Source organism: Lepus europaeus, chromosome 3 (genome assembly GCF_033115175.1).
Source record: "Lepus europaeus isolate LE1 chromosome 3, mLepTim1.pri, whole genome shotgun sequence".
Classification (NCBI taxonomy): domain Eukaryota; kingdom Metazoa; phylum Chordata; class Mammalia; order Lagomorpha; family Leporidae; genus Lepus; species Lepus europaeus.
In genome coordinates, this window is record NC_084829.1 from 43,181,345 (window position 1) to 43,204,395 (window position 23,051).

Sequence of the window (23,051 nt, forward strand, 5' to 3'; positions counted from 1 at the left end):
GGGCAAACAGTTCAGCAGTCCAAAGTTTGAGGTCTAGAATGATGGCCCTGACCCTCCTCTTCTTTGTGAAGGCTCTGCTCACTCCTAACTCTGCTTCCACACCCCCCTCACAGGCACTGAAGATGCTGGCCATTGCCAGCTCCTCGGAGAGCCCTGCTTTCATGACTGGCCGTGATCCTATCCAACCTTTGTTTGATGCCCAGATGACCAGAGAGATCTTCGCCAGCATCGACTCAGCCACACGCCCAGGCTCTGAGAGCCTGCTCCTCACTGTCCCTGCAGCTGTGGTCCTGATGCTGAACACAGAGGGGTCAGGGCACTTCCCTCCAAACTCCACATTCCTGCTGAGTCCCAGACCCCTGTTGCTCCTCTGCGGAGGCTCACGTGCTCCTCAGAAATTCTCGTATTGTCACCCCCAGATTAAACATTGATGGCCTGCTCTGACTTTCACTGGAAGAGAGGCCAAGTGGTTGGGGGCAGAGAAATCCCACCGAGAGGGAAGAGAGACCCTGACCCTCTTTCATGGGTTTGAAAGGAGGGGCCAGAGGCCAGGGGGCCAGATGTGCTGGCTCAGAGGGACCACAAGAGCTTCCCCAATTGCAGGACCCCCTGCACTGGCTTCCCTTCTTCCAATGCATTCACTCTCTTAATTTCTTCCTGGGTCACCTCCCTCCTCCCAGGTGCTCCTCTGCAGTGAGAAATGGCCTGCTCCTGCTCAACCTGCTTTTGTGCAACCACCACACTCTGGGAGACCAGATTATAACCCAGGAACTGAGAGACACTTTGTTTAGGCTCTCAGGGATAGCACCGGGGACAGAGCCCATGCCTACCACACGCACCATCCTCATGATGCTTCTCAATCGCTACTCAGAGCCACTGTGCCGTCCTGAGCACACAGGTACCATCGTGCAGTGGGCGGGTCAGCCGGGGAACCCTACAGTGGCAGCCCGGGGCTGGGAAGGATATGGCGTACGGTCCAGCCCCTTCCTGGAAAGACAAGAGGCAAATTCAGGAAATGGGTCAAGGTTTCGGTGCTTAAATTAGGGCTTATGTAGGACTTCCTGACCCAGAGAAAAAGGAGGTTCTAGCATAGGGGCAAGAAAATTGCCTTCTCTGGATGGCCTTAAACGTAACATTGGCATGGGCTAGGTTTGGGCTAGTTTTATTGGACAAAAGAAAGTTGGTTGAAATGACATCCAGGGAGACCTCTTGAGAGGAATTGCAATTTATGGTACAGAAAGTTTGTGGCTACAAATGTGAAATACTGATATCATGGGGAAGAAGCCCCTTTGGGTTTAAAAAGCAAGTGACAACCCAGAAGTGTGGAGGGACATCACAGTAAACAATGCGTCTTAGTTCCTCTCTCAGAAGCCATGCTAATAGCATATGGATATAATCATAATAGTTAATATTTATTATAATAGCTAATATTCGGTACAGCTAATGTTTGATAATATAAAAGATGATCTGTGACTGGATGAGATTTAAAAATATCTTGTGTGTAATTGACAATGTTTGCTACTAGATTTTTTTCTAAGTTGTGGGTTAGGTATATATATTTGAGGCCCAAAAAATCCTGTAGAGTGTGGTAAAAACTACAGGCATCTTCAGTCTGGGAGGAAAATTCTGGGGTGGTTTTCTAGACCTTCCCATTTTTCAGTTTGAGCAACTTGTAAGACTCCTCTTCGTACACATTTTTCCCCTCTGGTGTTTCTGGGCTGCAGCACTGGAGACCCCCAGCACCCAGAGCCAGGAAGGGTCCCCTGAGCTGCTGATTCGATCCTTGGTTGGGGGCCCATCTGCAGAGCTACTCCTGGACTTGGAGCGCGTGCTGTGCCGTGAGGGCAGCCCAGGGGATGCCGTGAGGCCCCTCCTCAGGCGCCTCCAGCGGGAGACCCAGCCCTTCCTCCTGTTGCTGCGGATGCTGGATGCCCCTGGGCCCAACAAATCTCTGCTGCTGACTGTGCTGAGGTGCGGGGCCGGAAGGCATCTGTGCGCCGGGGTGGAGGGAAGCTGGCAGGGTGCTGAGACTTCACTGGCTTCTGTCCTCCCACTAGGGCCATGGCCCGACTGCTGGATTACCCCGAGGCAACGGTCCTCCCCTGGCACGAGGTTTTGGAGCCCTGCCTCAACTGCCTGAGTAGCTCTGGCAGTGACTCTGAGGTACCAGAGCCCTGGCAAGGGATCGGAGGGGGAGGCTACCTTGGGAGGCTCTGGGGCCTTTGTGAATGGGTCTGGGGCACTGGCATGGAGGTTGGAAGAGGAAAGCTAATGTCCTCTAATAGTTTCTGAAACAGGAGTCTTTGTGTTATAAACCTTTTAGCAGCACCTGGACTTTATAATCTGGGTATAGAAGAAGCCCTCAGTCACCAAACCATTCTTTGCTGTCCACCCTTCAGGGTTAATGTGTTGTGGAGGGAGGCTCAGGAACCACGGTTGGCTCTTCAGCTATAACTTGGCCCTGGCAGGAAGAAACCTGGGGAGCTGTGTCTGACCTTTGCATCTGCCAGCTCACCCTGAGGTCCCAGCACCTCAAACCATCCTGTCTTCGGTACCCTACTTTCTGTGGGCTTTCAAGTTTCCCCCAAATCCTGGCCAGCTCATTTCCCTTGCTGACCCAGCCATCAGCCCTTCTGTACCCTGCCTTTAGTTTCCCATAAATTAATCTGTGTGGCTCTGGGTTCAGGTTGTTCAGGAGCTGATCTGCTTCCTGCATCACCTGGCCTTGATGCATAAGGACTACGCGGTGGTGCTCTGCTGTCTGGGAGCCAAAGAGGTCCTCTCCAAAGTCCTGGACAAGCACTCGGCTCAGCTGCTGCTGGGCTGTGAGTTGCGGGACCTGGTGGCGGAGTGCGAGAAGCATGCCCAGCTCTATAGCAACCTCACCTCCAGCATCCTGGCTGGCTGCATTCAGGTGAGGGACCGAAGGCACAGAGCGGAGAGGCCGTAAGCCACAGGGTAGGGGACCGGCACTTGGTGTGGTTCCCTCTTTGGGATCCCTGTTTGGTACAGTTGACCGCAACTCTGGGGCACTTGTTCCCTAACCTGTACTCCATATGGACCTTTTAGAATTTGAGGAGAAGGGAATTAGTGTTCTGGCACACCTTGACTTTTTCTCTGTACCTGTTTCTGTATATTTTCTCATGTTCCTCCCTTGCTAATGCAGATGGTGCTGGGCCAGATTGAAGACCACAGACGAACCCACCAACCCATCAACATCCCCTTCTTTGACGTGTTCCTCAGGCATCTCTGCCAGGGTTAGTGCCCTCCTGGCTCCCCCTGCACCTGCTCTTTCCTTCCCTTCCCTTCCCTTCCCTTCCCGGTCCCAGTCCCGGTCCCAGTCCCTGGTCCCTGGTCCCTGGTCCCTGGTCCCTTTCCTTTTTTCTCTCTCAACTCATTGGGCTGTGCCCTCCACCCCTCCCTTCTCACCCCCAGGCTCCAGTGTGGAAGTAAAAGAGGACAAGTGCTGGGAGAAGGTGGAGGTGTCCTCCAACCCACACCGGGCCAGCAAGCTGACGGACCGCAACCCCAAGACCTACTGGGAGTCCAACGGCAGCACCGGCTCCCACTTCATCACCTTGCACATGCACCGAGGAGTTCTTATTAGGTGTGAACACACCCGTGTGCATGCACACACACACACATACACACGAATGTTCAGATAGCTGCGATACATATCTCCAGAGCACCCGCCTGCACAGCCCCGCCCATAACCCCCATGCCTGAGGGACACCCTCAAACCCATTTTGTGCATGAACACATAGACACATGGGCACATTTGGCTGTGTCTTACATAGAATAGGCATCTTTAGTCTCTGGAGCTGGTGACCTGTATCCCAGCAGATGCAAACCACCCTGTGCTTAAACTGGCATTTGTTTAATGCCAGGCATTTGTACCTGGAGAAACAAGGACAGTGAATTACGGAACCTTTATTCAGGGAGCTTGCAGTGTAGATGGGGAGCCGGGCTAGAAGATCAGAGTAAGAAAAGGCATCACGACTGACCTGTGTCCTGGATCCTGAGGCCAGTGAGGGGTAAGAGAAGGAGGAGTTGACTGAGCAGTGTTCTCTAGATAGAGGCGACAATGAATACTCCAGACAGACAGATGGCATAGGCACAAAATGGAAGAAACAATGCTTACTGGATGGAGGGGGGCTAAATAATTGTGTTTGGCTGGGAGGAAGGGGGTGTGTGTCAGTGTGGCAGGAGGGGAGGCCATAAGAGTAGGCAGAGGCATGTCACAGAGGGTTTTCTTTCCTTTTTTTTATTTTTTTAGATGGACATTTATTTGAAAGGCAGAGTTACAGAGAGACAGGCAGAGATAAATCTTCTATCCACTGGTTCACTCCCCAAATGGCCACAACGGCCAGAGCTGGACCAATCTGAAGCCAGGATCCTGGAGCTTCTTCTGGGTCTTCCACATGGGTGCCAGGGCCCAAATACTTGAGCCATCTTAGGATGCTTTCCCAGGCCATAGCAGAGATCTGGATCAGAAGTAGAGAGCCTTGGGATTGGACCGGCACCCATATAGGATACTGGTACTGCAGGTGGTGGCTTTATCCACTACGCCACAGTGCCAGCCCCTCACAGTTTTATGAGCTAAGAAGTTCGAACTTGATTCCAAAAATTGAAGATGGGAAGAGACAGACTGGGTTTTTATTTAGAGAGCTCACCGTGGCAGGAAGGAGAGTTGGGAGGTGTATGCGGTGGACTGGTTGGGAAATGGGTGTGGTTAGGTAGGCAGCAGCAGTGGGGATGCAGGCACAGGAAGACACTGGAAGGAGCCTGCAGGACTTGGATAGGTGAGGGCGGCTGTGGGAGGGGCCAGTCCACAGTGACGGCATTCCACACTGAGTACTGGGTGGATGGCTGTCAGTTTCATTGCCCAAGAGAGAGAAATAGCAAAGGGTACAGGCGGGTTTGTGTGGACAGGTGATCATTCCACTTGGGCCTGTTAACTTTGAGCTGCCTATAGGACGAACATGATATGAGAGTGCAGGAGCCTGGCCTGGGGTAGAACTGTGGACTTGGGGGCACTTGAGTATTAATTTCCAGTTGAAGCTGTTTAGATGAGGTCATTTGAGGGGAATCTAAAGGGAAGAGTAGAGGGTCTGGGGAAGGCAGATGTGTCTGTAGCCTGTGAATTAGGACCAGGTTCCTGGTATGACTGACTGCCCTCTCCTCTCTCAGGCAGCTGACTCTGCTGGTGGCCAGTGAGGACTCCAGTTACATGCCAGCCCGGGTGGTGGTGTTTGGGGGCGACAGCGCCAGCTGTATCAGCACTGAACTCAACACAGTGAGGACCCATGTGCCCCTCCCCTTCCCCTTCCCCATGTTTGCCCAGGGCCTATGGGAAGGACCCAGGCCCTGGGGAGTGGTAACCTCTCTTCCTCCTGTGAAGGCACCACCTCACCTGCTAAGTGGTGAGAGTGGAGCCCCTAGCTCCCTGGGCTCGGTGCAGGGAAAGTGAAGGGCACACGCCGGCACCAGGTGACTGCTGTCAGCAGTCCTTCCTGCCTACTCCTGGAGGTGGCAGCTCACTCTCTCCCTCCTCCCCTTGCCCTGCCAGGTGAATGTGATCCCCTCTGCCAGTCGCGTGGTCCTCCTGGAAAACTTGACCCGCTTCTGGCCCGTCATCCAGATTCGCATCAAGCGCTGCCAGCAGGTGAGGCATGGGAAGAGGCTGGGGCTGTGGATCAGGAAGTAGCTCAGGGTCTCCAGAGCGGCTACGCTCTCTGGTTTGGAGGCCAGGGCTTTAGCCACGGTTCCTTCCTAGTCTGCTTGGGAGGTGGCCCAGGAACGAGTTGAGTTACTGAGTTATGGGGATGTCCTGAGCAGTTCTAAGAAACTTGGGACATGAGGCTTGGCTTTGGTGGTGCTTTGTGGCCAAGATGACAGATAAGTCTGTGCGTGTTACAGGGCGGTATCGACACCCGGGTTCGGGGTGTGGAGGTCCTGGGCCCCAAGCCTACGTTTTGGCCCCTGTTCCGGGAGCAGCTGTGCCGCCGTACGTGTCTCTTCTACACAATCCGGGCACAAGCCTGGAGCAGGGACATAGCAGAGGACCGCAAGCGCCTCCTCCAGCTCTGTCCCAGGTGGGTGGGGCCAGAGGAGGAAGATGGTCAGGGGGAACAGAACAGTGTAAGACCTGGGGAGAGGCAGGTTGGCCCCTGTAGGAGTGTGAAGGGGAAAGCTCAGCCAGGACACAAGGGGAAAAGTGAACACAGGTGGGAAGTGTGTGCTGGGAGGGGTGCACTGGGGGAAAGGGCCAGGCGTGGGAGATTGGGGGCTGACTGCACGTGAGTGGAGGAGGCCTCGGGAAAGTCTGTGCCTTCGATCCTGACCATACACCATTTGTTCCCAGACTGAACAGGGTTTTGCGCCATGAGCAGAATTTTGCTGATCGTTTCCTCCCTGATGATGAGGCTGCCCAAGCACTGGGAAAGACCTGCTGGGAGGCCCTGGTCAGCCCCCTGGTGCAGAACATCACCTCCCCCGGTAACCACCCCCCAGCCAACCCCACTAACTGGTGCCTTCTAGTTATCCCCAGGGATCACCTGAGTGCATTCTCTTGGTTCCCGTCTTTATCCCTGAAGGCTGTCACCTCAGTGTTCCTTTGTCTTTTCCACCCCAGGGACTGCTCCCTGAGACCGGTATTTGAGTCTCCCCACCCCCACCACCCTGTTACCATATCCCCAGACTCCAGCTGCAGCAAACCTCGGTGAGGGGTGGGCTAGGGCCTTGCTGCCCCCTGAACCTTTCTGTGTGCTCCTTCACCCTCCTCCCTGGGCTGGCTGTCCCTCCTTCCCATGGAGACCTGTTCCCAACCTGTATTCTTGCAGATGCAGAAGGTGTCAGCTCCCTGGGGTGGCTGCTGGGTCAGTACTTGGAGCAGAGAGAGTGCTCTCGGATCCCCCTGAGCCCAGCAGCATCCTTTGCTTCTCGAGTTCGGCGCCTTTGCCACTTGCTGGTGCACGTGGAGCCGCCTCCTGGGGCTTCCCCTGAGCCATCTGCTCGGCCCTGTAAGTCCCAGCCACAGCCAGATGAGCTGAGGGCCCAGGGCTGGGGTGGGGAGCCTTTTCTCTGCCAAACGCCATTTGGACATTTATAACATCATTCACGGGCCAAACTGATTAACGTAAAAAATTAGCCTGCTATAGATTTATTGAATTTGGAGTCCCTCCTGCGGTTGCCTTGGCAGGGCCAGACCACATGATGGCACAGGCCGGACACTCCCCGCTGGAGGCAGTGGTGGTACCTGGCATCCTTTCCCTGGAGGATGCTATTCTGACCGCTCTGCTGTGGGCCTCTCCGGGGGCTGAGTACCCACAGTTCCTGGATGCCGTCAGAGGCTGGGATGAAGCCTCTTCCTCTGCCCTGTGTCTCCGCAGTCAGCAAGAGCAGTAAGGGTCGAGCCCGGAGCCCTGCACCTTCAGCCGTCCTCCCAAGCAGCAGCCTGAGGAACATAGCCCAGTGCTGGCTGAGCGTGGTGCAGGAGCAGGTAGGCTTCTGCCAGCTGAAGCAGTGCCAGCAGGGTGGCTGGCAGCGCGGCGTGGGGTTGGGGGCTGGTGAGCGTGGTGCTGCTCCTTTTCTATTTCTTGCCCTTTCTCCTCAGGTCAGCAGATTCCTGGCTGCAGCCTGGAGAGCCCCCGACTTTGTGCCGCGTTACTGTAAACTTTATGAGCACTTGCAGAGAGCAGGCTCAGAGCTGTTTGGGTCGCGGGCAGCCTTCACGTTGGCTTTGCGCAGCGGCTTCTCTGGCGCCCTGCTGCAGCAGTCCTTCCTCACTGCCGCTCACGTGAGTCCCGCCAGCCTCGCAGTGCATGGGGCTGAAAAAGCGTATTCTGTGCTCGTCTCTCTCTGCTCCCCTCTTTCACCCCCTTCCACTCCCCACTCCCTCATTCGTCGTGTGCCCAGAGCCCTTTCCATTGCCCCCAGATAAGTGAGCAGTTTGCCAGGCACATTGACCAGCAGATCCAGGGTGGCCTGCTCGGTGGAGCCCCTGGAGTGGAAAAGCTGGGGCAGCTTCAGCGGCACCTGGAGCCCATCATGGTCCTTTCTGGGCTGGAGCTGGCCACTACCTTTGAGCACTTCTACCAGTGAGTCCAGCTTGAGAGGGAAGGGGTGGGAGGCTGAGGCTTCAGAGAGAGGCAAGGCTGGAGTTTGAGGAGGGAGATGAGGGAGTAGGCAGTGGGGAGGAGAGGTTAGGATGTGGAGGTGGTCCTGCACTGGTGGGAAGGGAGTAGGAAGGAGAAAGTGAGGTAGAGCATATGACAGGCTGGCCGCAGCAGAGGGACCTGCATTCAGAAGCGGGAGGCTGGGCCTGGGCCACGCTGGCACTCACCCTGAGACTGGGCTCGGCTGTGTGTGCTGCAGACACTACATGGCAGACCGTCTCCTGAGCTTGGGCTCCAGCTGGCTGGAGGGGGCCGTGCTGGAGCAGATTGGCCTCTGCTTTCCCAACCGCCTCCCCCAGCTAATGTTGCAGAGCCTGACCACCTCTGAGGAGCTGCAGCGCCAGTTCCACCTCTTCCAGCTCCGGCAGCTTGATAAGCTGCTCTTGGAGCAGGAAGGTGAGGAGGAACAGGGCCTGGAAAAAGAGGAGGTAAGAGCAAAGGGAGAGAGTGGGAGAATAGGAGAGCAAGAGAAGACCGGACCCAAGAAGGGAGCCCCTGGCCCTTGAAACCCCTCTGTTCTTCAGGTGGAAGAGGAGGCTGAGAGAGAACTAGTTACTGAAGACCCAAGCCCACCAGCTTCTGTACTGGTGCTGTCACCACGCTGCTGGCCGGTTTCCCCGCTCTGCTATCTGAACCATCCCAGAAAGTGCCTTCCGGCAGAATTCTGTGACGCGCTCGACCGCTTCTCCAGTTTCTACAGCCAGAGTGAGGATCTAGGGAGAGGGAGTCAAAGACTGGGATGAGCTGTGGGGTGGCAGGAGAGGAGAAGGAGAGGATCTTTGGGTAGGAGTGTGTGGACATGAAGTGGTCTCTAGGGAAAGCAGGCTCCTGGAGGAGAATGGAAAGTGTGCCCTCACGATTGCCTTCCACTTCTATACATTGTCCTCTTTTCTTTTTCTGACTTCAAGTTGCATGCTTACTTAATTTTCAGTCTTTTGAGACTTTTTTCCAAATAAAATATTTAAGGCTATTCATTTCCCTGTGAATACTGGTTCAGCTGCAACCTGTGCAGTTTTTAAGATGTTTTTTGTCAGAGTATAACTAGTATTTAGTGAATTGTGCCCATCTTGATTATAAGATGTAATGATTTATTGTACTCGTATACACTCACCCATCCACCTCCCAGATCAAGATGCAGAATGTTCTCAGCACCCCCAAGGCCTTATCCCCCCTGGACCTTTCCCAGTCGGTATCTTCTTCCTAGAATAACCTTATTCTTCCCTTTATCACCATATTTTGTGTGTATTTTAACATCACGTAATGGGATGTACTTTGCTGTGTCTGATTTCTTTCACATGACGTGTCTGTGGGGGTTACCCATGCTGTCAGTTGAGTCATTTATTTGTTCTTTTGGGTTACTGAATCACATTCCATGTGTGAATATAATTATCCTTTATGTTGTCTATGGATGTTTGGACTGTTCCATAAGTTTTTATAATGTAATATTTTTACTGCTTAATTGTAAGAATTTTCCAATTTCCATTTTTATTTCTTGTCTGATCTTTTAGTTTTCATGAGTATATTTTTTAAATTCTCAAATATTTCTTTGTTTACCTATCTTTTTCTTTAGATTTCTACCTTTATTCCATTGTGGCCAAAGAACATGGTTTCTATGATTTTGAAGCTTTGCAATTTATTGAGAATTCCTTTGTGGCCTAGTAGGTGGTCAAATTTTGTATTCCATGTGTGATAAGGAAGAATATGTATTCTTTAGCTGATGTATGTTCTTGACCTTATTAATTGTACAAGTATTATTCACATCTTTTATAATCATACTAACTTTAAAAAAGGATTTATTTATTTTGAAAGGCTAGATGACAAAAAGAACGTAAAAGAGATCTTCTATCCACTGGTTCACTCCCCAAATGGCTGTAACAGGCTGGACCAGGTTGAAGCCAGGAGCCAGGAACTCCATCTTGGTCTCTAATGTGGGTGGCCTCTTCTGCCTTCCAAGGCACATAATCAGGAATCTGGATCAGAAATGGAAAAGCCAGGACTCATAACGTTATTCCTGTATGGGATGCCGGCATCAGAAGCAGTGATTTAACTTGTTGTACCACGACACTGCCCCACTAATTTTTGTAAATGTTAAAAAGAAGGGTCTTTTAAAATTTGTTTCTAAAAACAGTTTATTATTTATTTTAAAGGAAGAGCGAGAAAGGTAGAAAAATATAGAAACAGAAAGACATCTTCCATTTGCTGGTTCACTCCCCAATTGCCTGCAACAGCTGGTACTGCGTCCAGCCAAAGCCAGGAGCTGAGAACTCAATATGTGTCTCTCACATGGGTGGCAAGAACCTACAATTTTAACCTCGCTACCTTCCAAGATGTACATTAGCAGCAAGCTGGAATGGAGAGTGGAGTCAGGACTTGAACCCAAGCCCTGTGATAGGGGATGTGGACATTCCAAATGGCATTTTTTAAAAAGATTTTATTTATTTATTTGAGAGGTGGAGTTACAGACAGAGGGAAAGACAGAGAGAAAGGTCTTCCATCCACTGGTTCACTCCCCAAATGGCTGCGACGGCCAGAACTGGGCCCATCTGAAGCCAGGAGCCATGAGCTTCTTCCGGGTCTCCCAAGTGGGTGCAGGAGCCCAAGCACTTGGGCCATCTTCTACTGTTTTCCCAGGCCATAGCAGAGAGCTGGATCAGAAAAGGAGCAGCTGGGACACAAACTGGTGCCCATATGGGATACTGGCACCACAGGCGGAGGCTTACTCACTGTCCTACAGCGCCACGCCCGCCCAATGGCATCCTAACCCCTACACCAAATGCTTGCTCCATAGAGGTCTTAAAATTTTTTTTCTTAATCATTTATTTGAGATATAGAGAGACACAGAGCTCTTCCATCTGCTGGATTACCCCTAAATGCCTGCGAGGGTGCAGGGCCTGGGCTAAAGCCAGGAGCCAGGTACTCAATCCAGATCTCATGCAGGTGGTGGGAACTGATTTACTTGAGCTATCATTGCTGCTTCCCAGCGTCTGCATTGCCAGAAAGCTGGAGTCAGGAGGCAAAGCTGGGAATCAGCCATTCCAAAGTAGGATAAAAGCTGTTTAACCACTGGACAAAAAGTCTGCCTCAAAATTACTAATTTTTTTGTTTACTTCATCTACTGAGAGAGGTGTGTGAAAATGTATCATTATGATGATTATTTTAAAAAATTTCTAATGTCAGTTTTGCTCTATTTGCATTTGTATATATATATTCACATATACATACATATGTGTAAAATTTATTAGATACAATTTTTTTAAAAGATTTATTTGAAAGGCAGAATGACAGAGAAAGAGACTAAGAGAGAGCTTCCATCCTCTGATTCACTCCTCAAGTGGCTACAATGGCCATATCTGGGCCAGGCCAAAGCCAGGAGCCAGGAACTCCACGGGGTCTCCCATATGGGTGGCAGGGGCCCAGTCTTCCACTGCTTTCCCAAGCACATTAACAGAGAGCTGGATCAGAAGCAGATTAGCAAGAACTTGAACCAGCGCTCCCGTATGGGATTCTGGTGCCATAAGCTTCAGCTGTTGGCTAGATACAAGTTTAAAATCACTTAGCAATACCATCCATAGAATTTTCTGTAATGATGGAAAAGTTCTCTCTGCTGTTCAGTGTGATAGCTATTCATGACTATTAAGCACCTGCTATGTGGCTAATGTAACTGAGGAACTGAATATTTAATTTTAGCCAGTTTAAATAGTCGCATGTGTGGGGGCCAGCATTGTGGTGTAGTGGGTTGAGCTGCTGCCTGCAATGCTGGCATCCATGCTGGTTCATGTCCAGGCTGCTCCACTTCTGATCCAGCTCCCTGCTAATGCACCGGGGAAAGCAATGGAAGATGACCAAGTGCTTGGAACCCTGCCACCTACGTGGGAGACCCGGAAGAGGCTCCTGGCTTTGGCTTGGCTCAGCCTCAGCCATTTTGGCCATTTGGGGAGTGAACCAACAGATGGAAGATCTTTCTGATTCTCCCTCTCTCTAACTCTACTTTCAAATAAATAAATCTTAAGATAAATCTTTAAAAATATAATAAATAGGGGCCAGCATTGTGGCATAGTGGGTTAAGCTGCCACCTGAGATGCTGGCATCCTGTATGGACAAAAGTTTGAGTCCTGGCCGCTCCACTTCTGATCCAGCTTCTTACTAATGCACCTGGTAAAGAAGCAGAAGATGGCCCAAGTACTTGGGCCCCTGAACCCACATGGGAGACCTGGAACAAGCTCCTGCCTCCTGACTTCAGCTTGGCTCAGTCCCGGTTGTTGCAGCCATTTGGGGAGTGAACCAGCAGATAGACGATCTCTCTCTGTCTCTCCCTCTCCCTCTGTAGCTCTGCCTTTCAAATAAATAAAAAATAAATCCTTTTTAAAAAGTAAATTTAAAATGATTTTTATTTATTTATTTTTTATTTTGACAGGCAGAGTGGACAGTGAGAGAGAGAGAGAGAGAGAAAGGTCTTCCTTTGCCGTTGGTTCACCCTCCAATGGCCGCCGCGTCCGGCACGCCACATCCGGTGCACCGCGCCGATCCAAAGGCAGGAGCCAGGTGCTTCTCCTGGTCTCCCATGGGGTGCAGGGCCCAAGCACTTGGGCCATCCTCCACTGCACTCCCGGGCCATAGCAGAGAGCTGGCCTGGAAGAGGGGCAACCGGGACAGAATCCGGCGCCCCGACCGGGACTAGAACCCGGTGTGCCGGCGCCGCTAGGCGGAGGATTAGCCTGTTGAGCCACGGCGCTGGCCTAAAATGATTTTTTAAAGTCACATGCGACTAATGGCTGCTATAATGAACTTCACAGGTTTAGTCTTCATAGAAATTTAAAACCTTATTATGAAGTGACTTTCTAACAAGGCCTTTTTTCTTAAAGTTTGTTTTCTCTGATATTAATAGTATACTAGTGGCCGGCGCCGTGGCGTAACAGGCTAATCCTCCGCCTTGCGGTGCCGGCACACTGGGTTCTAGTCCCGGTTGGGGCGCCGGATTCTATCCTGGTTGCCCCTCTTCCAGGCCAGCTCTCTGCTATGGCCCAGGAAGGCAGCGGAGGATGGCCCAAGTCCTTGGGCCCTACACCCGCATGGGAGACCAGGAGAAGCACCTGGCTCCTGGCTTCGGATCAGCACGATGCACCGGCCGCAGCAGCCATTGGAGGGTAAACCAACGGCAAAAAGGAAGACCTTTCTCTCTGTCTCTCTCTCTCACTATCCACTCTGCCTGTCCAAAAAAAAAAAAAAAGGTTAAAAAAAATAGTATACTAGCTTTCTTGGATTAGTATTTTTTTTTTTAATATTTCTACCCTCTGCCTTTTTTAAAAAAATATTTGTTTATTTGAAAGTAAGAGCAACAGAGAAAGTAAGGCACAGAAATAGATCTTCCATCTGCTTCTTCACTCCCCAAATGGGCACACCAGCTGGGTCTGGTTTATACCCAAGCCAGGAGCCAGGAACTCCATCCAGGTCTCCCACGTGGGTTGCAGGGGCCCAAGCACTTGGGCCATCTGCTGCTTTCCCAGACCATTAGCAGGGAGCTAGATCAGAAGTGGAGTGGGGGCTGGCACTGTGGCACAGTGAGTTGAAGCCCTGGCCTGCAGGGCCAGCATCCCATATGGGTGCCAGTTTGAGTCTTGACTGCTCCACTTCCGATCCAGCTCTCTGCTATGCCCTGGGAAAGCAGTAGAAGATGGCCCAAGTCCTTGGGCCCCTGCACTGGCGTGGGAGACCTGGAAGAAGCTCCTGGCTCCTGGCTTTGGATCAGCTCAGCTCTGGCTGTTGTGGTCATTTAGGGAGTGAACCAGCAAATAGAAAACCTCTCCCCCAACCCCTCTGGCTCTCTGTCTCTGTAACTGTCTTTCAAATAAAAAAAATAAATCTTAAAAAAAAGGTGGAGCAGCTGGGTCTTTAACTGGGACCCATATGGGATGCTGGCATTGCAGGTGGTAGCTTGACCTGTTACACCACAATGCTGGCCTCTGATTGATTTTTTTAAATTGGCTTTTTTGTCTCTATCAGCTTTAGAAGTTATGCATTCTGTTTCTATGGCCAAATGCCCTTACATATTTAACTTCTGAGCTTGAGGGTTTTTTTAAATATTTATTCATTTAGTTATTTGAAAGGCAGAGTTACAGAGAGGCAGAGATAGAGAGAGAGAGAGAGAGAGAGAGAGAGAGAGAGAGAGACAGAATGTCTTCCATGTTTTCCATCCAATGGTTCACTCTCCAGATGGCTGCAGTGGCTGGAATTGGACCAATCCAAAGCCAGGAGCCTGGAGCTTCTTCTGGTCTCCCATGCAGGTGCAGGTGCAGGTGCCCAAGGACTTGGACCATCTTCCACTAGTTTCCCAGACCTTAGCAGAGAGCTGAATTGGAAGTGGAGCAGCTGGGACTCAAACTGATGTCCATATGGGATGCTCTGCAGGCAGCGGCTTTACCCACTACACCATAGCACCTGCCCCCTGGGCTTGAGTTCTTAATATCACTTCCCTCCTTTCTGAACCATAAAGGGACATTAAAAAATCTCAAATGCAGCTCTAACTGCTATCTGACTTCCTATTGTTGTTCAGTACTTTAGAATTTTTTTTTTAACCTCCCAGCTTAGTCATTATTCCTGTTTCCAGTTTATGTTTGCCCTCATACCAGTTGCTTTAGTCACCATTCCTATTGCATCTTGGTCCTTCTGAGTTCAGATTTCTTCTTCTTAAAGTATATCTGGTGGAAGTTTCTTCATTGAAAGCATATTGGTAGAAAACCTTACCAGTGTTTATATACTGGAATGAATTATTTTTAACTTCATGTAAGGGCGCAATAGCTGCCTACGACCCTGACATCCCCTATCAGAGCACCAGTTCAAGTCCAGCATTCCTGCTAATGTGCCTGGGAAGGCAGTGGACAATGACCCAAGTTCCTGGGTTCCTGCCATCATGTGGGAAAATAGAATGGAATCCTTGGCTTCTGGCTGCTTCCTAGCCCAGACTTCACTGTTGTAGCCGTTTGCGGAATGAACCAGTGTATGAAAGATACCTCTCTTTGTCTCTTCCATTCTCTCTGTCACTCTGCCAAATAAATAAATAAATATTCTGGTAGATTTCAAATATATATAAACAGAATAAACAAACTCCGTCAACTCCTGGCCAATCTTATTTCATATATATTCCCACCTGCTTTTCCCAAGGCCTAAATCTAAAAGATAAAGATTCTCTTTTAAAAATAAGGACATCATCATTATCAAACCTTTATAAGTTAATTTCTCTCTCTCTCTCTCTCTCTCTCTCTCTTTTTTTTTTTTTTGTTAAAGATTTATTTATTTGAAAGGCAGAGTTACAGAGAGGCAGAAGCAGAGAGAAAGGTCTTTCATCCACTGGTTCATTCCCTAAATGGCCATAACGGCTGGAGCTGGGCCAATCTGAAGCCAGGATCCAGGAGCTTCCTCCAGGTCTCCCACATGGGTGCAGCAGCCCAAGCACTTGGGCTATCTTCTACTGTTTTCCCAGGCCATAGCAGAGAGCTGGATCGGAAGTAGAGTAGCCGGGTCTCAAACCAGATATGTGGTAGCTTTACCTGCTATGCCACAGTGCTGGCCCCAAATTAATAATTTCTTCTACCAAGTATGCAGTCAGTGTTCATGTTTACCTGACTCTCTTGAGGGTTTTCTGATTGTTTAATGAGGATCCAAATGAGGCTCACACACCATATTTGGTTATCTCTTTTGGTCCCTGCCTTCCATTTTTTTCTACTTTGCAGTTATTTGTGGAGGAAGCTGGGTTGTCAAGAAGAGTTGTCCACAGGTTTGATTTAGCTGAGTGCATCCATGTGGTGTTCTCTGGCCTGTTCCTCTCTCCCCTTTATTTCCTGAAAACATATACTTACATGTAGAGTTGATTCAGCTTTGGGTTTGAGTTCTGTGTGGGATTGTGACTTCCAGGAGGCATGTAATGGCCAGCTGTCTCTCTGTAATTTGGAGAGTCAACCAGCTCATGGAAGGTTCTCTCTCTGTCTCTATGTGTGTGTGTGTGTGTGTGTATATGTCTCACTCTGCCTTTCCTATAAATAAATCTTTAAAAAATTTAATGTATTTCCATCATGTATCACTGGTATTGGTTTTGGGATGCTCACATTGTCCTGTCTTTGGCCAGAGAGCACCCCTCAGGTTGGCTTTGAGCATTTTTGATTCTCCTCCCTTTGATAACTTCCTTGCTTTCTATTCCATGAGCACATGCCCCATGTTTACCTTGCCTGAGCTGTGACATAGGGAGGAGAAAGAGACCTGGGCTAGTAGGACTTTTAGGAGCATGAACTCCATCAGGGTGTGATGCAGGTCTCCTCTCTGTGTTTCTCTGAAGGAGCCTGCTGGGAGCGGGGCTAGGCACAGACTGGGGTCCTAGATGCACAGGGAGGCAGGCACAGACAAGAGTGGGGTCTGGAAGCTGGGCACGGTACCTCTGTCTATAAATGCCAGGCCTTCTTCCCTACCTGGACTAGTACAAGCAAAGCTTGACACCTCAGCCCTGACCCAACCTTCCCGTTAGACTCTTTGTCTCCATTCTTCTCAACACTTCCCTAGGTCAGAGCCACCCAGTCCTGGACGTGGGACCACATCGGCGACTGCAGTGGACGTGGCTGGGCCGGGCTGAGCTGCAGTTCGGGGACCAGACGCTGCACGTGTCCACCGTGCAGATGTGGCTGCTGCTGAATTTCAATCACACGGAGGTGCCTCAGCTTCTTAGCCTCTGTCTGTTTCCATCCGCCTGCCATTGCTCTGCTCCATCATTTCCTTTCCCTTGACTCCTGACGAGCCCCGGGTCTCCCCACCAGGAGGTGTCTGTGGAGACCCTGCTGAGGAACTCTGACCTCTCCCCGGAGCTGCTGCTCCAGGCGCTTCTGCCCCTCACCTCTGAGGATGGCCCTTTGATCTTGCATGAAGGTCAGGATTTTCCACAGCGAGGTAGGTCAGTGGGGGCTGGGCTGAGCCTCTGCTGGGGTGGAGGGACTTCCTGGGGTGTGTGTATGGGGGTAGTGTCGCAGACAATGGGAATGGGTCCTCTTAGCCCCCATACATCTGTTCCTCCCCCTCCTCGGGTACCTAACCGGGAGTGGGTTCCAGGTGTACTGCAGCTTCGTGAGCCCAGGTCCCGGCCCAGTGGGGAGGCCCTGTGGCTGATACCTCCTCAGACGTATCTGAACGTAGAGAAGGATGAGGGTCGAACCCTGGAACAGAAGAGGAACCTGTTGAGCTGTCTTCTTGTCCGCATCCTCAAAGCCCATGGGGAAAAAGGACTCCACATTGACCAGCTGGTTTGTCTGGTAGGCAGTCGGGCAGGGAGAGGAGCCATGAAGTTGGGGGAAGAACAGAGAGAGCTATGCTTGAGGTTGGGGGTTGAGGCCGGATGTCATCCTCAGTGGGAGATCTCTGTCGGATGACAGTGGGATTCTGTCCCTCCCAGGGCGGTTAGAGGTAGAGAGGCAAGACATGGGTGTTTGCCATGTGCCAGGCCCTATTCTGGGGGCCCGATTGCCTGATTAAATCATGTAATCCTCACAACAATCCTGAGATAAGTATTATTGTATTTGACCGACGTGGAAAGTGAGGCTGAGAAAGTAGCATGTCTACCACAGTCACACAGCTATGAAGTAGCAGAGCTGGGTCCTGTACCCAGGCAAGCTGGCCCCCCTTGGTAAGGTGGCCTGCTGTTTCTCTCCTCCCGTCCAGGTGCTGGAGGCCTGGCAGAAGGGTCCAAATCCCCCTGGAAGCCTGGGCCGGGCTGTTGCTGGAGGTGTGGCCTGTAGCAGTACAGATGTCCTTTCTTGCATCCTGCACCTCCTGGGCCAAGGTTACGTGGAACGACGCGATGACCGTCCTCAGATCCTGATGTATGCCAGTCCAGAGCCCACAGGACCCTGCCGAGGTCAGGCAGATGTCCCCTTCTGTGGCAGCCAGAGCACTGAGACCTCCAAGCCTAGGTAGCCACCCCACCTGCCACTTGCAGTGGGATCTTTGTAGTGCCAAAGCCAGATTCGCCTGTAGAAGAGAACCTACTCTCTTTGTCTAGTCGCAGCCTCCCTAACCCTGTTGTCTCCCCGACTTTCTCTCCCAGCACTACTGCCCCCTTTTTTGCCAATCGAAAGGCTTGGAGCCCTGACCCTCCCAGAGCAAGGGGGTAGATATCCAGCTTGCATAATCATATGGCCTGGTCCTGCCAAGGCTGCCACAGGCAGGACTCGAAATCCAATACATCTATAGCAGGCTCATTTTTAAGTTGGTCATTTTGTATGGCCCATGAATGATGTGATAAATATCCAAATGACCCTTGGCAGAAAAAGGCTGCACACCCCTGTGAGCCAGGTCTTAAGCAAGAGACCCAGATACTTAGACTCCTTGAGAGATGTCTCATTCTCAGCAGCTACAAAGCACTCTGCAAATACATGCTGCGTGCTGCCTGTGCTCTCTGCTTGGTGAGATGCAGACTTCCCCGAAGCTGGCTCACCAGCACAGGAATTTGCCATAGGCTTTCCCCTTGGCAGCACCCCTAAAGCTTTCACCACGGTCGTGGCCGCTTCACCAGTGCAGCTGGGGCACTGCTTTTCCTGCGTGCTGTTTGCATTGTGTGTGGAGTTCTCCAGAGCAACCTTTCCGCAGCCTGAACGTGCACACGCATCGGCTGGGGGTCCTGATGAGCTGCAGGTCCTGACTCAGTAGGGCTCGCTGGGAAACCCGTGCCACAGAGCTACAGGCCACACGTGGGAGTAGTAAGGCAATGGGTAAATGGTTGGTTGTTTCTCAGCAGAGGTGCTGCTCATGTTTTGGGTGGAACTACAGTGAGATGTCCCTTCCAGGATAGCTCCCTTAGTGTCTTGATCCCTGTCCACTAGAAGCCCCCAGTTCTTGCAACAGTCAGCCTCACCTTCACGTTTACATGTTTCTGTGGTGTTTACCCTCAGGCTGGTAAGGCAGCTGTGAGCAACCAGTGAGGGGCGGGGGCTGGGGGCAAGTGGGATTCATTTAGTGGTTTCGGCAGGGCAAGGTGGTAACTGCTGTCTTTTCTCTTTCCCCCAAGCCCCGAAGCTGTGGCTGCTCTGGCATCTCTGCAGCTGCCCACAGGCCGTACCATGAGCCCCCAGGAGGTAGAAGGGTTGATGGAGCAGATGGTGCGGCAGGTGCAGGAGACGCTGAACTTAGAGCCAGATGTGGCACAGCACCTGCTGGCTCATTCCCACTGGGGCGCCGAGCAGCTGCTGCAGAGCTACAGTGATGACCCTGAGCCGCTGCTGCTGGCGGCGGGGCTCTGTGTACCCCAGGCCCAAGCTGCCTCTACGCGTCCTGACCACTGCCCTGTCTGCGTGAGCCCCCTGGAGCCTGAGGACGACTTGCCCTCTCTCTGCTGCATGCATTACTGCTGTAAGGTGAGGCCCCACCAGCTTCCCTCCTGCTGCAGGCTCTCCACCCTAATGCAGTCCCTTGGGAACTTAGGTTCTCACAAAGCACTGCCACTCCTAGCCTGGGAAATGTCAGACAAGTCACAGTGCCTCTTGAAGTAGTCTTGTCATCTGTTAGTGGTACCACCTGCCTTGGCACTTCGATGGGTGAATGCTAGGGTCCAGTGAAATACATCAGCGGCTGTCAGACTCTGCTACAGGTTCTTGTCACTGGGAGCTTTCAAACCCTGCTGGGGGCCAGCACTGTGTGGCAATGGGTTAAGTTGCCACCTGCAACACTAGCATCCCACGTCAGAATGCTGGTTGGAGTCCTGGCTGCTCCACTTCCAATCCAGCTCCCTGCTGATGTACCTGGCAAGGCAGCAGAGGATGGTCCAAGTGCTTGGGTCTTTGTCCCCACAGGGGAGACCCAGATGGAGTTCTGGGCTCCTGGCTTCAGTGTGACCCAGTCCCAGCTGTTGTGGTCATTTGGGGAGTGAACGAGTAGATGGAAGATCTCAGTCCCCTCTTTCTGTCAGTCTGCCTTTGATTTAAATATTTTTTAAAAAGATTTATTTATTTATTTTTATTTAAAAGGCAGAGTTAGGCAGTGGGGAGAGACAGAGAAAGAGAGAGAGAGCACTTCCATCCACTGGTTCACTCCCCAAATGGCTGTAATGGCTGGATCTGGGCTGATCAGAAGCCAGGAGCCAGAAGCTTCTTCCAGGTCTCCCACATGGGTGCAGGGGCCCAAGCACTTGGGCCATCTTCTACTGCTTTCCCAGGCTCATTGGCAGGGAGTTGGGTTGGAAGTAGAGCAGCCAGGACTAAAACCAGTGCCCATATGGGATACTGGCACTGCAGATGGTGGCTTAACCCACTATACCACAACACTGGCCCCTTGATATACATAAATCTTTCAAAGAAAATAATGGAGGTCCTGATATTCAGACTGTACCCTAGACCAATTACATCAAAGTCTGCAGCTGAAACCCAGGCTTCTGGGATTTTAAAAACTCCTCAGGTGATTGCGATATCAACAAAATATGATATATGTATAAAATTATGTTAAGGCACTTTGTAAATGAGAAAGTCTTATTAAACTCCTGACCTTTTCAGCATCCAAGAACACTTTCACTGCTTTTATCCTAGACTCTCATTTAATACAAAAATAGAAAGAAATGACGTAGACCAGGAGATGCAGAAGGCGGAGGGAATTGTAGGAAGCTGGGCTTGTGGCCGTGAAGTAGACCCAGAAGTTGTAGATGAGGGATGAGTTGTCTTCAGAGGTAGGGAGAGGGGCTGGGATGCAGAGAGGCCACACTACCGAGTCTGCCATTCCTGCCTCTCAGCTTTTTAGGCCTGGTGCCCCAACCCATCACCAGCTTAACCGGAGGTGCACCCGAGGTGCCATGGTTCTAGCTGCCTCTCCCCATGGCGCCTTCCCGGCGGTGGGGCGATCTGAGGCATGTGAACCTGCCTCTGTGTGTGTGTGCGTGCGCGCCTGAACTCCTGTTCTCACCTTTGGCTCTGCTCCTAGTTACTCCCACTTAACTGCCATGCTCCTTTCTTCCAAGGTTCTTAATTATTTCCTTTACACTTTGACTTTTCACTCAACTAATATTGTTGTGGACCTGCTATGAGCACTGTACTGGATGCTATTTGAGGGACTGAAAAAATCCAACACGGAATGACCTGGGAGCCACTGATAGTGGCAGCTGATACTTCCAGGGGGCTCGCTGTGGAATAGGCACTGTGGCGTCTACGTGCACTATTTTCCTAATTCTCCTAATAGTGCTGTGAGCTCGGAGTTTTGATTATCCCCATTTTACAGATGACAGATGGAGAAACTTGCAGGGGAAGTAGTTTGCTCAAGGTCAGGATTTGGATTTTGGCAGCCTCACCTCACCTCAGCCCCACCCCCCATGCTTTCACGACAAGGGCAGGGAAGAAGACACGATTGGGTGATGTCATAGGAAGTGGGGATGATGGCCTTGTCCCTTCTGTTGGGGAGGTCAGGGAAGGCCTGTCTGGAGAGGTGCTAGGGGAGAGGGGTGCAGAAGAGTCGAGCTTGGTGGCTAATGCTAGTGCTGGGGAGGGAGCAGGTACAGGAGGTGAAAGGGGCCAGGCTGGTTGGATTTTTTTTTTTTAAGATTTTTTTTTTTTTTGAAAGGCAGAGTTACAGAGAAAGGTCTTCCATCTGCTGGTTCACTCCCCAGATGGCTGCAATGGCTGGAGCTGCACCCACCTGAAACCAGGAGCCAGGAGCTTCTTCCAGGTCTCCCATGTGGGCGCAGGGGCCCAAGCACTTGGGTCATCTTTCACTGCTTTCCCAGGCCATAATAGAGAGCTGGATTGGAAGTGGAGCAGCTGGGACTGGAACCGGTGCCCATGTGGGATGCCGGCACTGCAGGTGGTGACTTTACCCACTATGCACAGCACCGTGGATTTTACTTTATTAAAAGCCATGGTGAGCTTTAAACAGGGGAATGATAGGGTCTTATTTACATTTTTGAAAAAGATGACTTTGGCTGTTGTGTGTAGAAAAAGTTTGGGGGGAACAAGAATAGAAGCAGACTATGGTATGAACTAGGGCAGTGGTGACAAGGGAGGCGGAAGATACACTCAGAGGTAGAGCTGACAGGGTCTGCCCTGTGGCATAGCGAGTTAAAGCCCTGGCCTGCAGTGCCGGCATCCCATCTGGGCACCAATTTGAGTCCCGGCTGCTCCACTTCCGATCCAGCTCCCTGCTAACGTGCCTAGAAAAGCAGCAGAGGATGTCCCAAGTCCTTGGGCCCCTGCACCCATGTGGGAGACTGGAAGAAGCTCCAGGCTCCTGGCTTCAGATTGGCCCAGCTCCGGTCATTGTGGCCAACTGGGGAGTGAACCAGTAGATGGAAGACCTTTCTCTCTCTAACTCTACTTTTCAAATAAATAAAATAAATCTTTAAAAAAAATAAGAAATTTAAAAATTGGAAAAAAAAAAAAAAGAGGCAGAGCTGACAAGTTGTGGTGGGTTAGCTGTGGGGGCTCCAGACCAGAAAGCTAAGGACGAGTCCTGTGTTTTTGACCTGAGCTGCTGGGGGGGATGGAATGTGTCCTTTTTCACAGAGTTGGAAATACTGAGACTGCTGGATCGGCAGTGGAGAGCCAAGTGGAGTTTAAGCTGCTTGTTGGGCAGCTGTATGGGACTCACAGGGAGGCAGTGGTTTTTTAGAATTTGGGATGCGGTGGAGAGGCCTGGCTGGCATCACTTAGGGAAAGAGAAACAGGAGGCGCAGGCACTGATTCTGGGACACCTCACCCTGTAAAGACACAGACAGGGAGGCTGAAAATGTGAACGAGGGAAACAAGCTCCTGGCACAAGTCCCAGCCAAAGAGGAGCCTGTGAATAACTCACAGGTGGGGCCACAGGCAGCAGTGCAGAGCTGGGCCAGCCCGAGCTGGGGGCATCTGGAGAAGTGTGAGCCTACAGAGG

The 23,051-nt window shown here is 51.3% G+C and overlaps 1 protein-coding gene across 1 annotated transcript in view; it reads left to right on the plus strand.

Annotated features, from left to right (window-relative positions):
* The window catches only part of CUL9 (cullin 9), a 40,606-nt gene that overhangs the window by 12,116 nt on the left and 5,439 nt on the right, over window positions 1-23,051 (plus strand). The window contains exons 9-30 of the mRNA XM_062186156.1: window positions 114-310; window positions 681-898; window positions 1,725-1,971; window positions 2,058-2,163; window positions 2,687-2,914; window positions 3,167-3,257; window positions 3,436-3,607; window positions 5,191-5,296; window positions 5,570-5,665; window positions 5,920-6,095; window positions 6,365-6,498; window positions 6,843-7,022; window positions 7,392-7,501; window positions 7,616-7,798; window positions 7,939-8,099; window positions 8,377-8,605; window positions 8,702-8,882; window positions 16,725-16,870; window positions 16,976-17,105; window positions 17,265-17,464; window positions 17,871-18,121; window positions 19,216-19,561. Coding sequence (XP_062042140.1) covers window positions 114-310; window positions 681-898; window positions 1,725-1,971; window positions 2,058-2,163; window positions 2,687-2,914; window positions 3,167-3,257; window positions 3,436-3,607; window positions 5,191-5,296; window positions 5,570-5,665; window positions 5,920-6,095; window positions 6,365-6,498; window positions 6,843-7,022; window positions 7,392-7,501; window positions 7,616-7,798; window positions 7,939-8,099; window positions 8,377-8,605; window positions 8,702-8,882; window positions 16,725-16,870; window positions 16,976-17,105; window positions 17,265-17,464; window positions 17,871-18,121; window positions 19,216-19,561 — 3,888 coding nt within the window. The remainder of the gene's footprint in view (window positions 1-113; window positions 311-680; window positions 899-1,724; window positions 1,972-2,057; window positions 2,164-2,686; window positions 2,915-3,166; window positions 3,258-3,435; window positions 3,608-5,190; window positions 5,297-5,569; window positions 5,666-5,919; window positions 6,096-6,364; window positions 6,499-6,842; window positions 7,023-7,391; window positions 7,502-7,615; window positions 7,799-7,938; window positions 8,100-8,376; window positions 8,606-8,701; window positions 8,883-16,724; window positions 16,871-16,975; window positions 17,106-17,264; window positions 17,465-17,870; window positions 18,122-19,215; window positions 19,562-23,051) is intronic.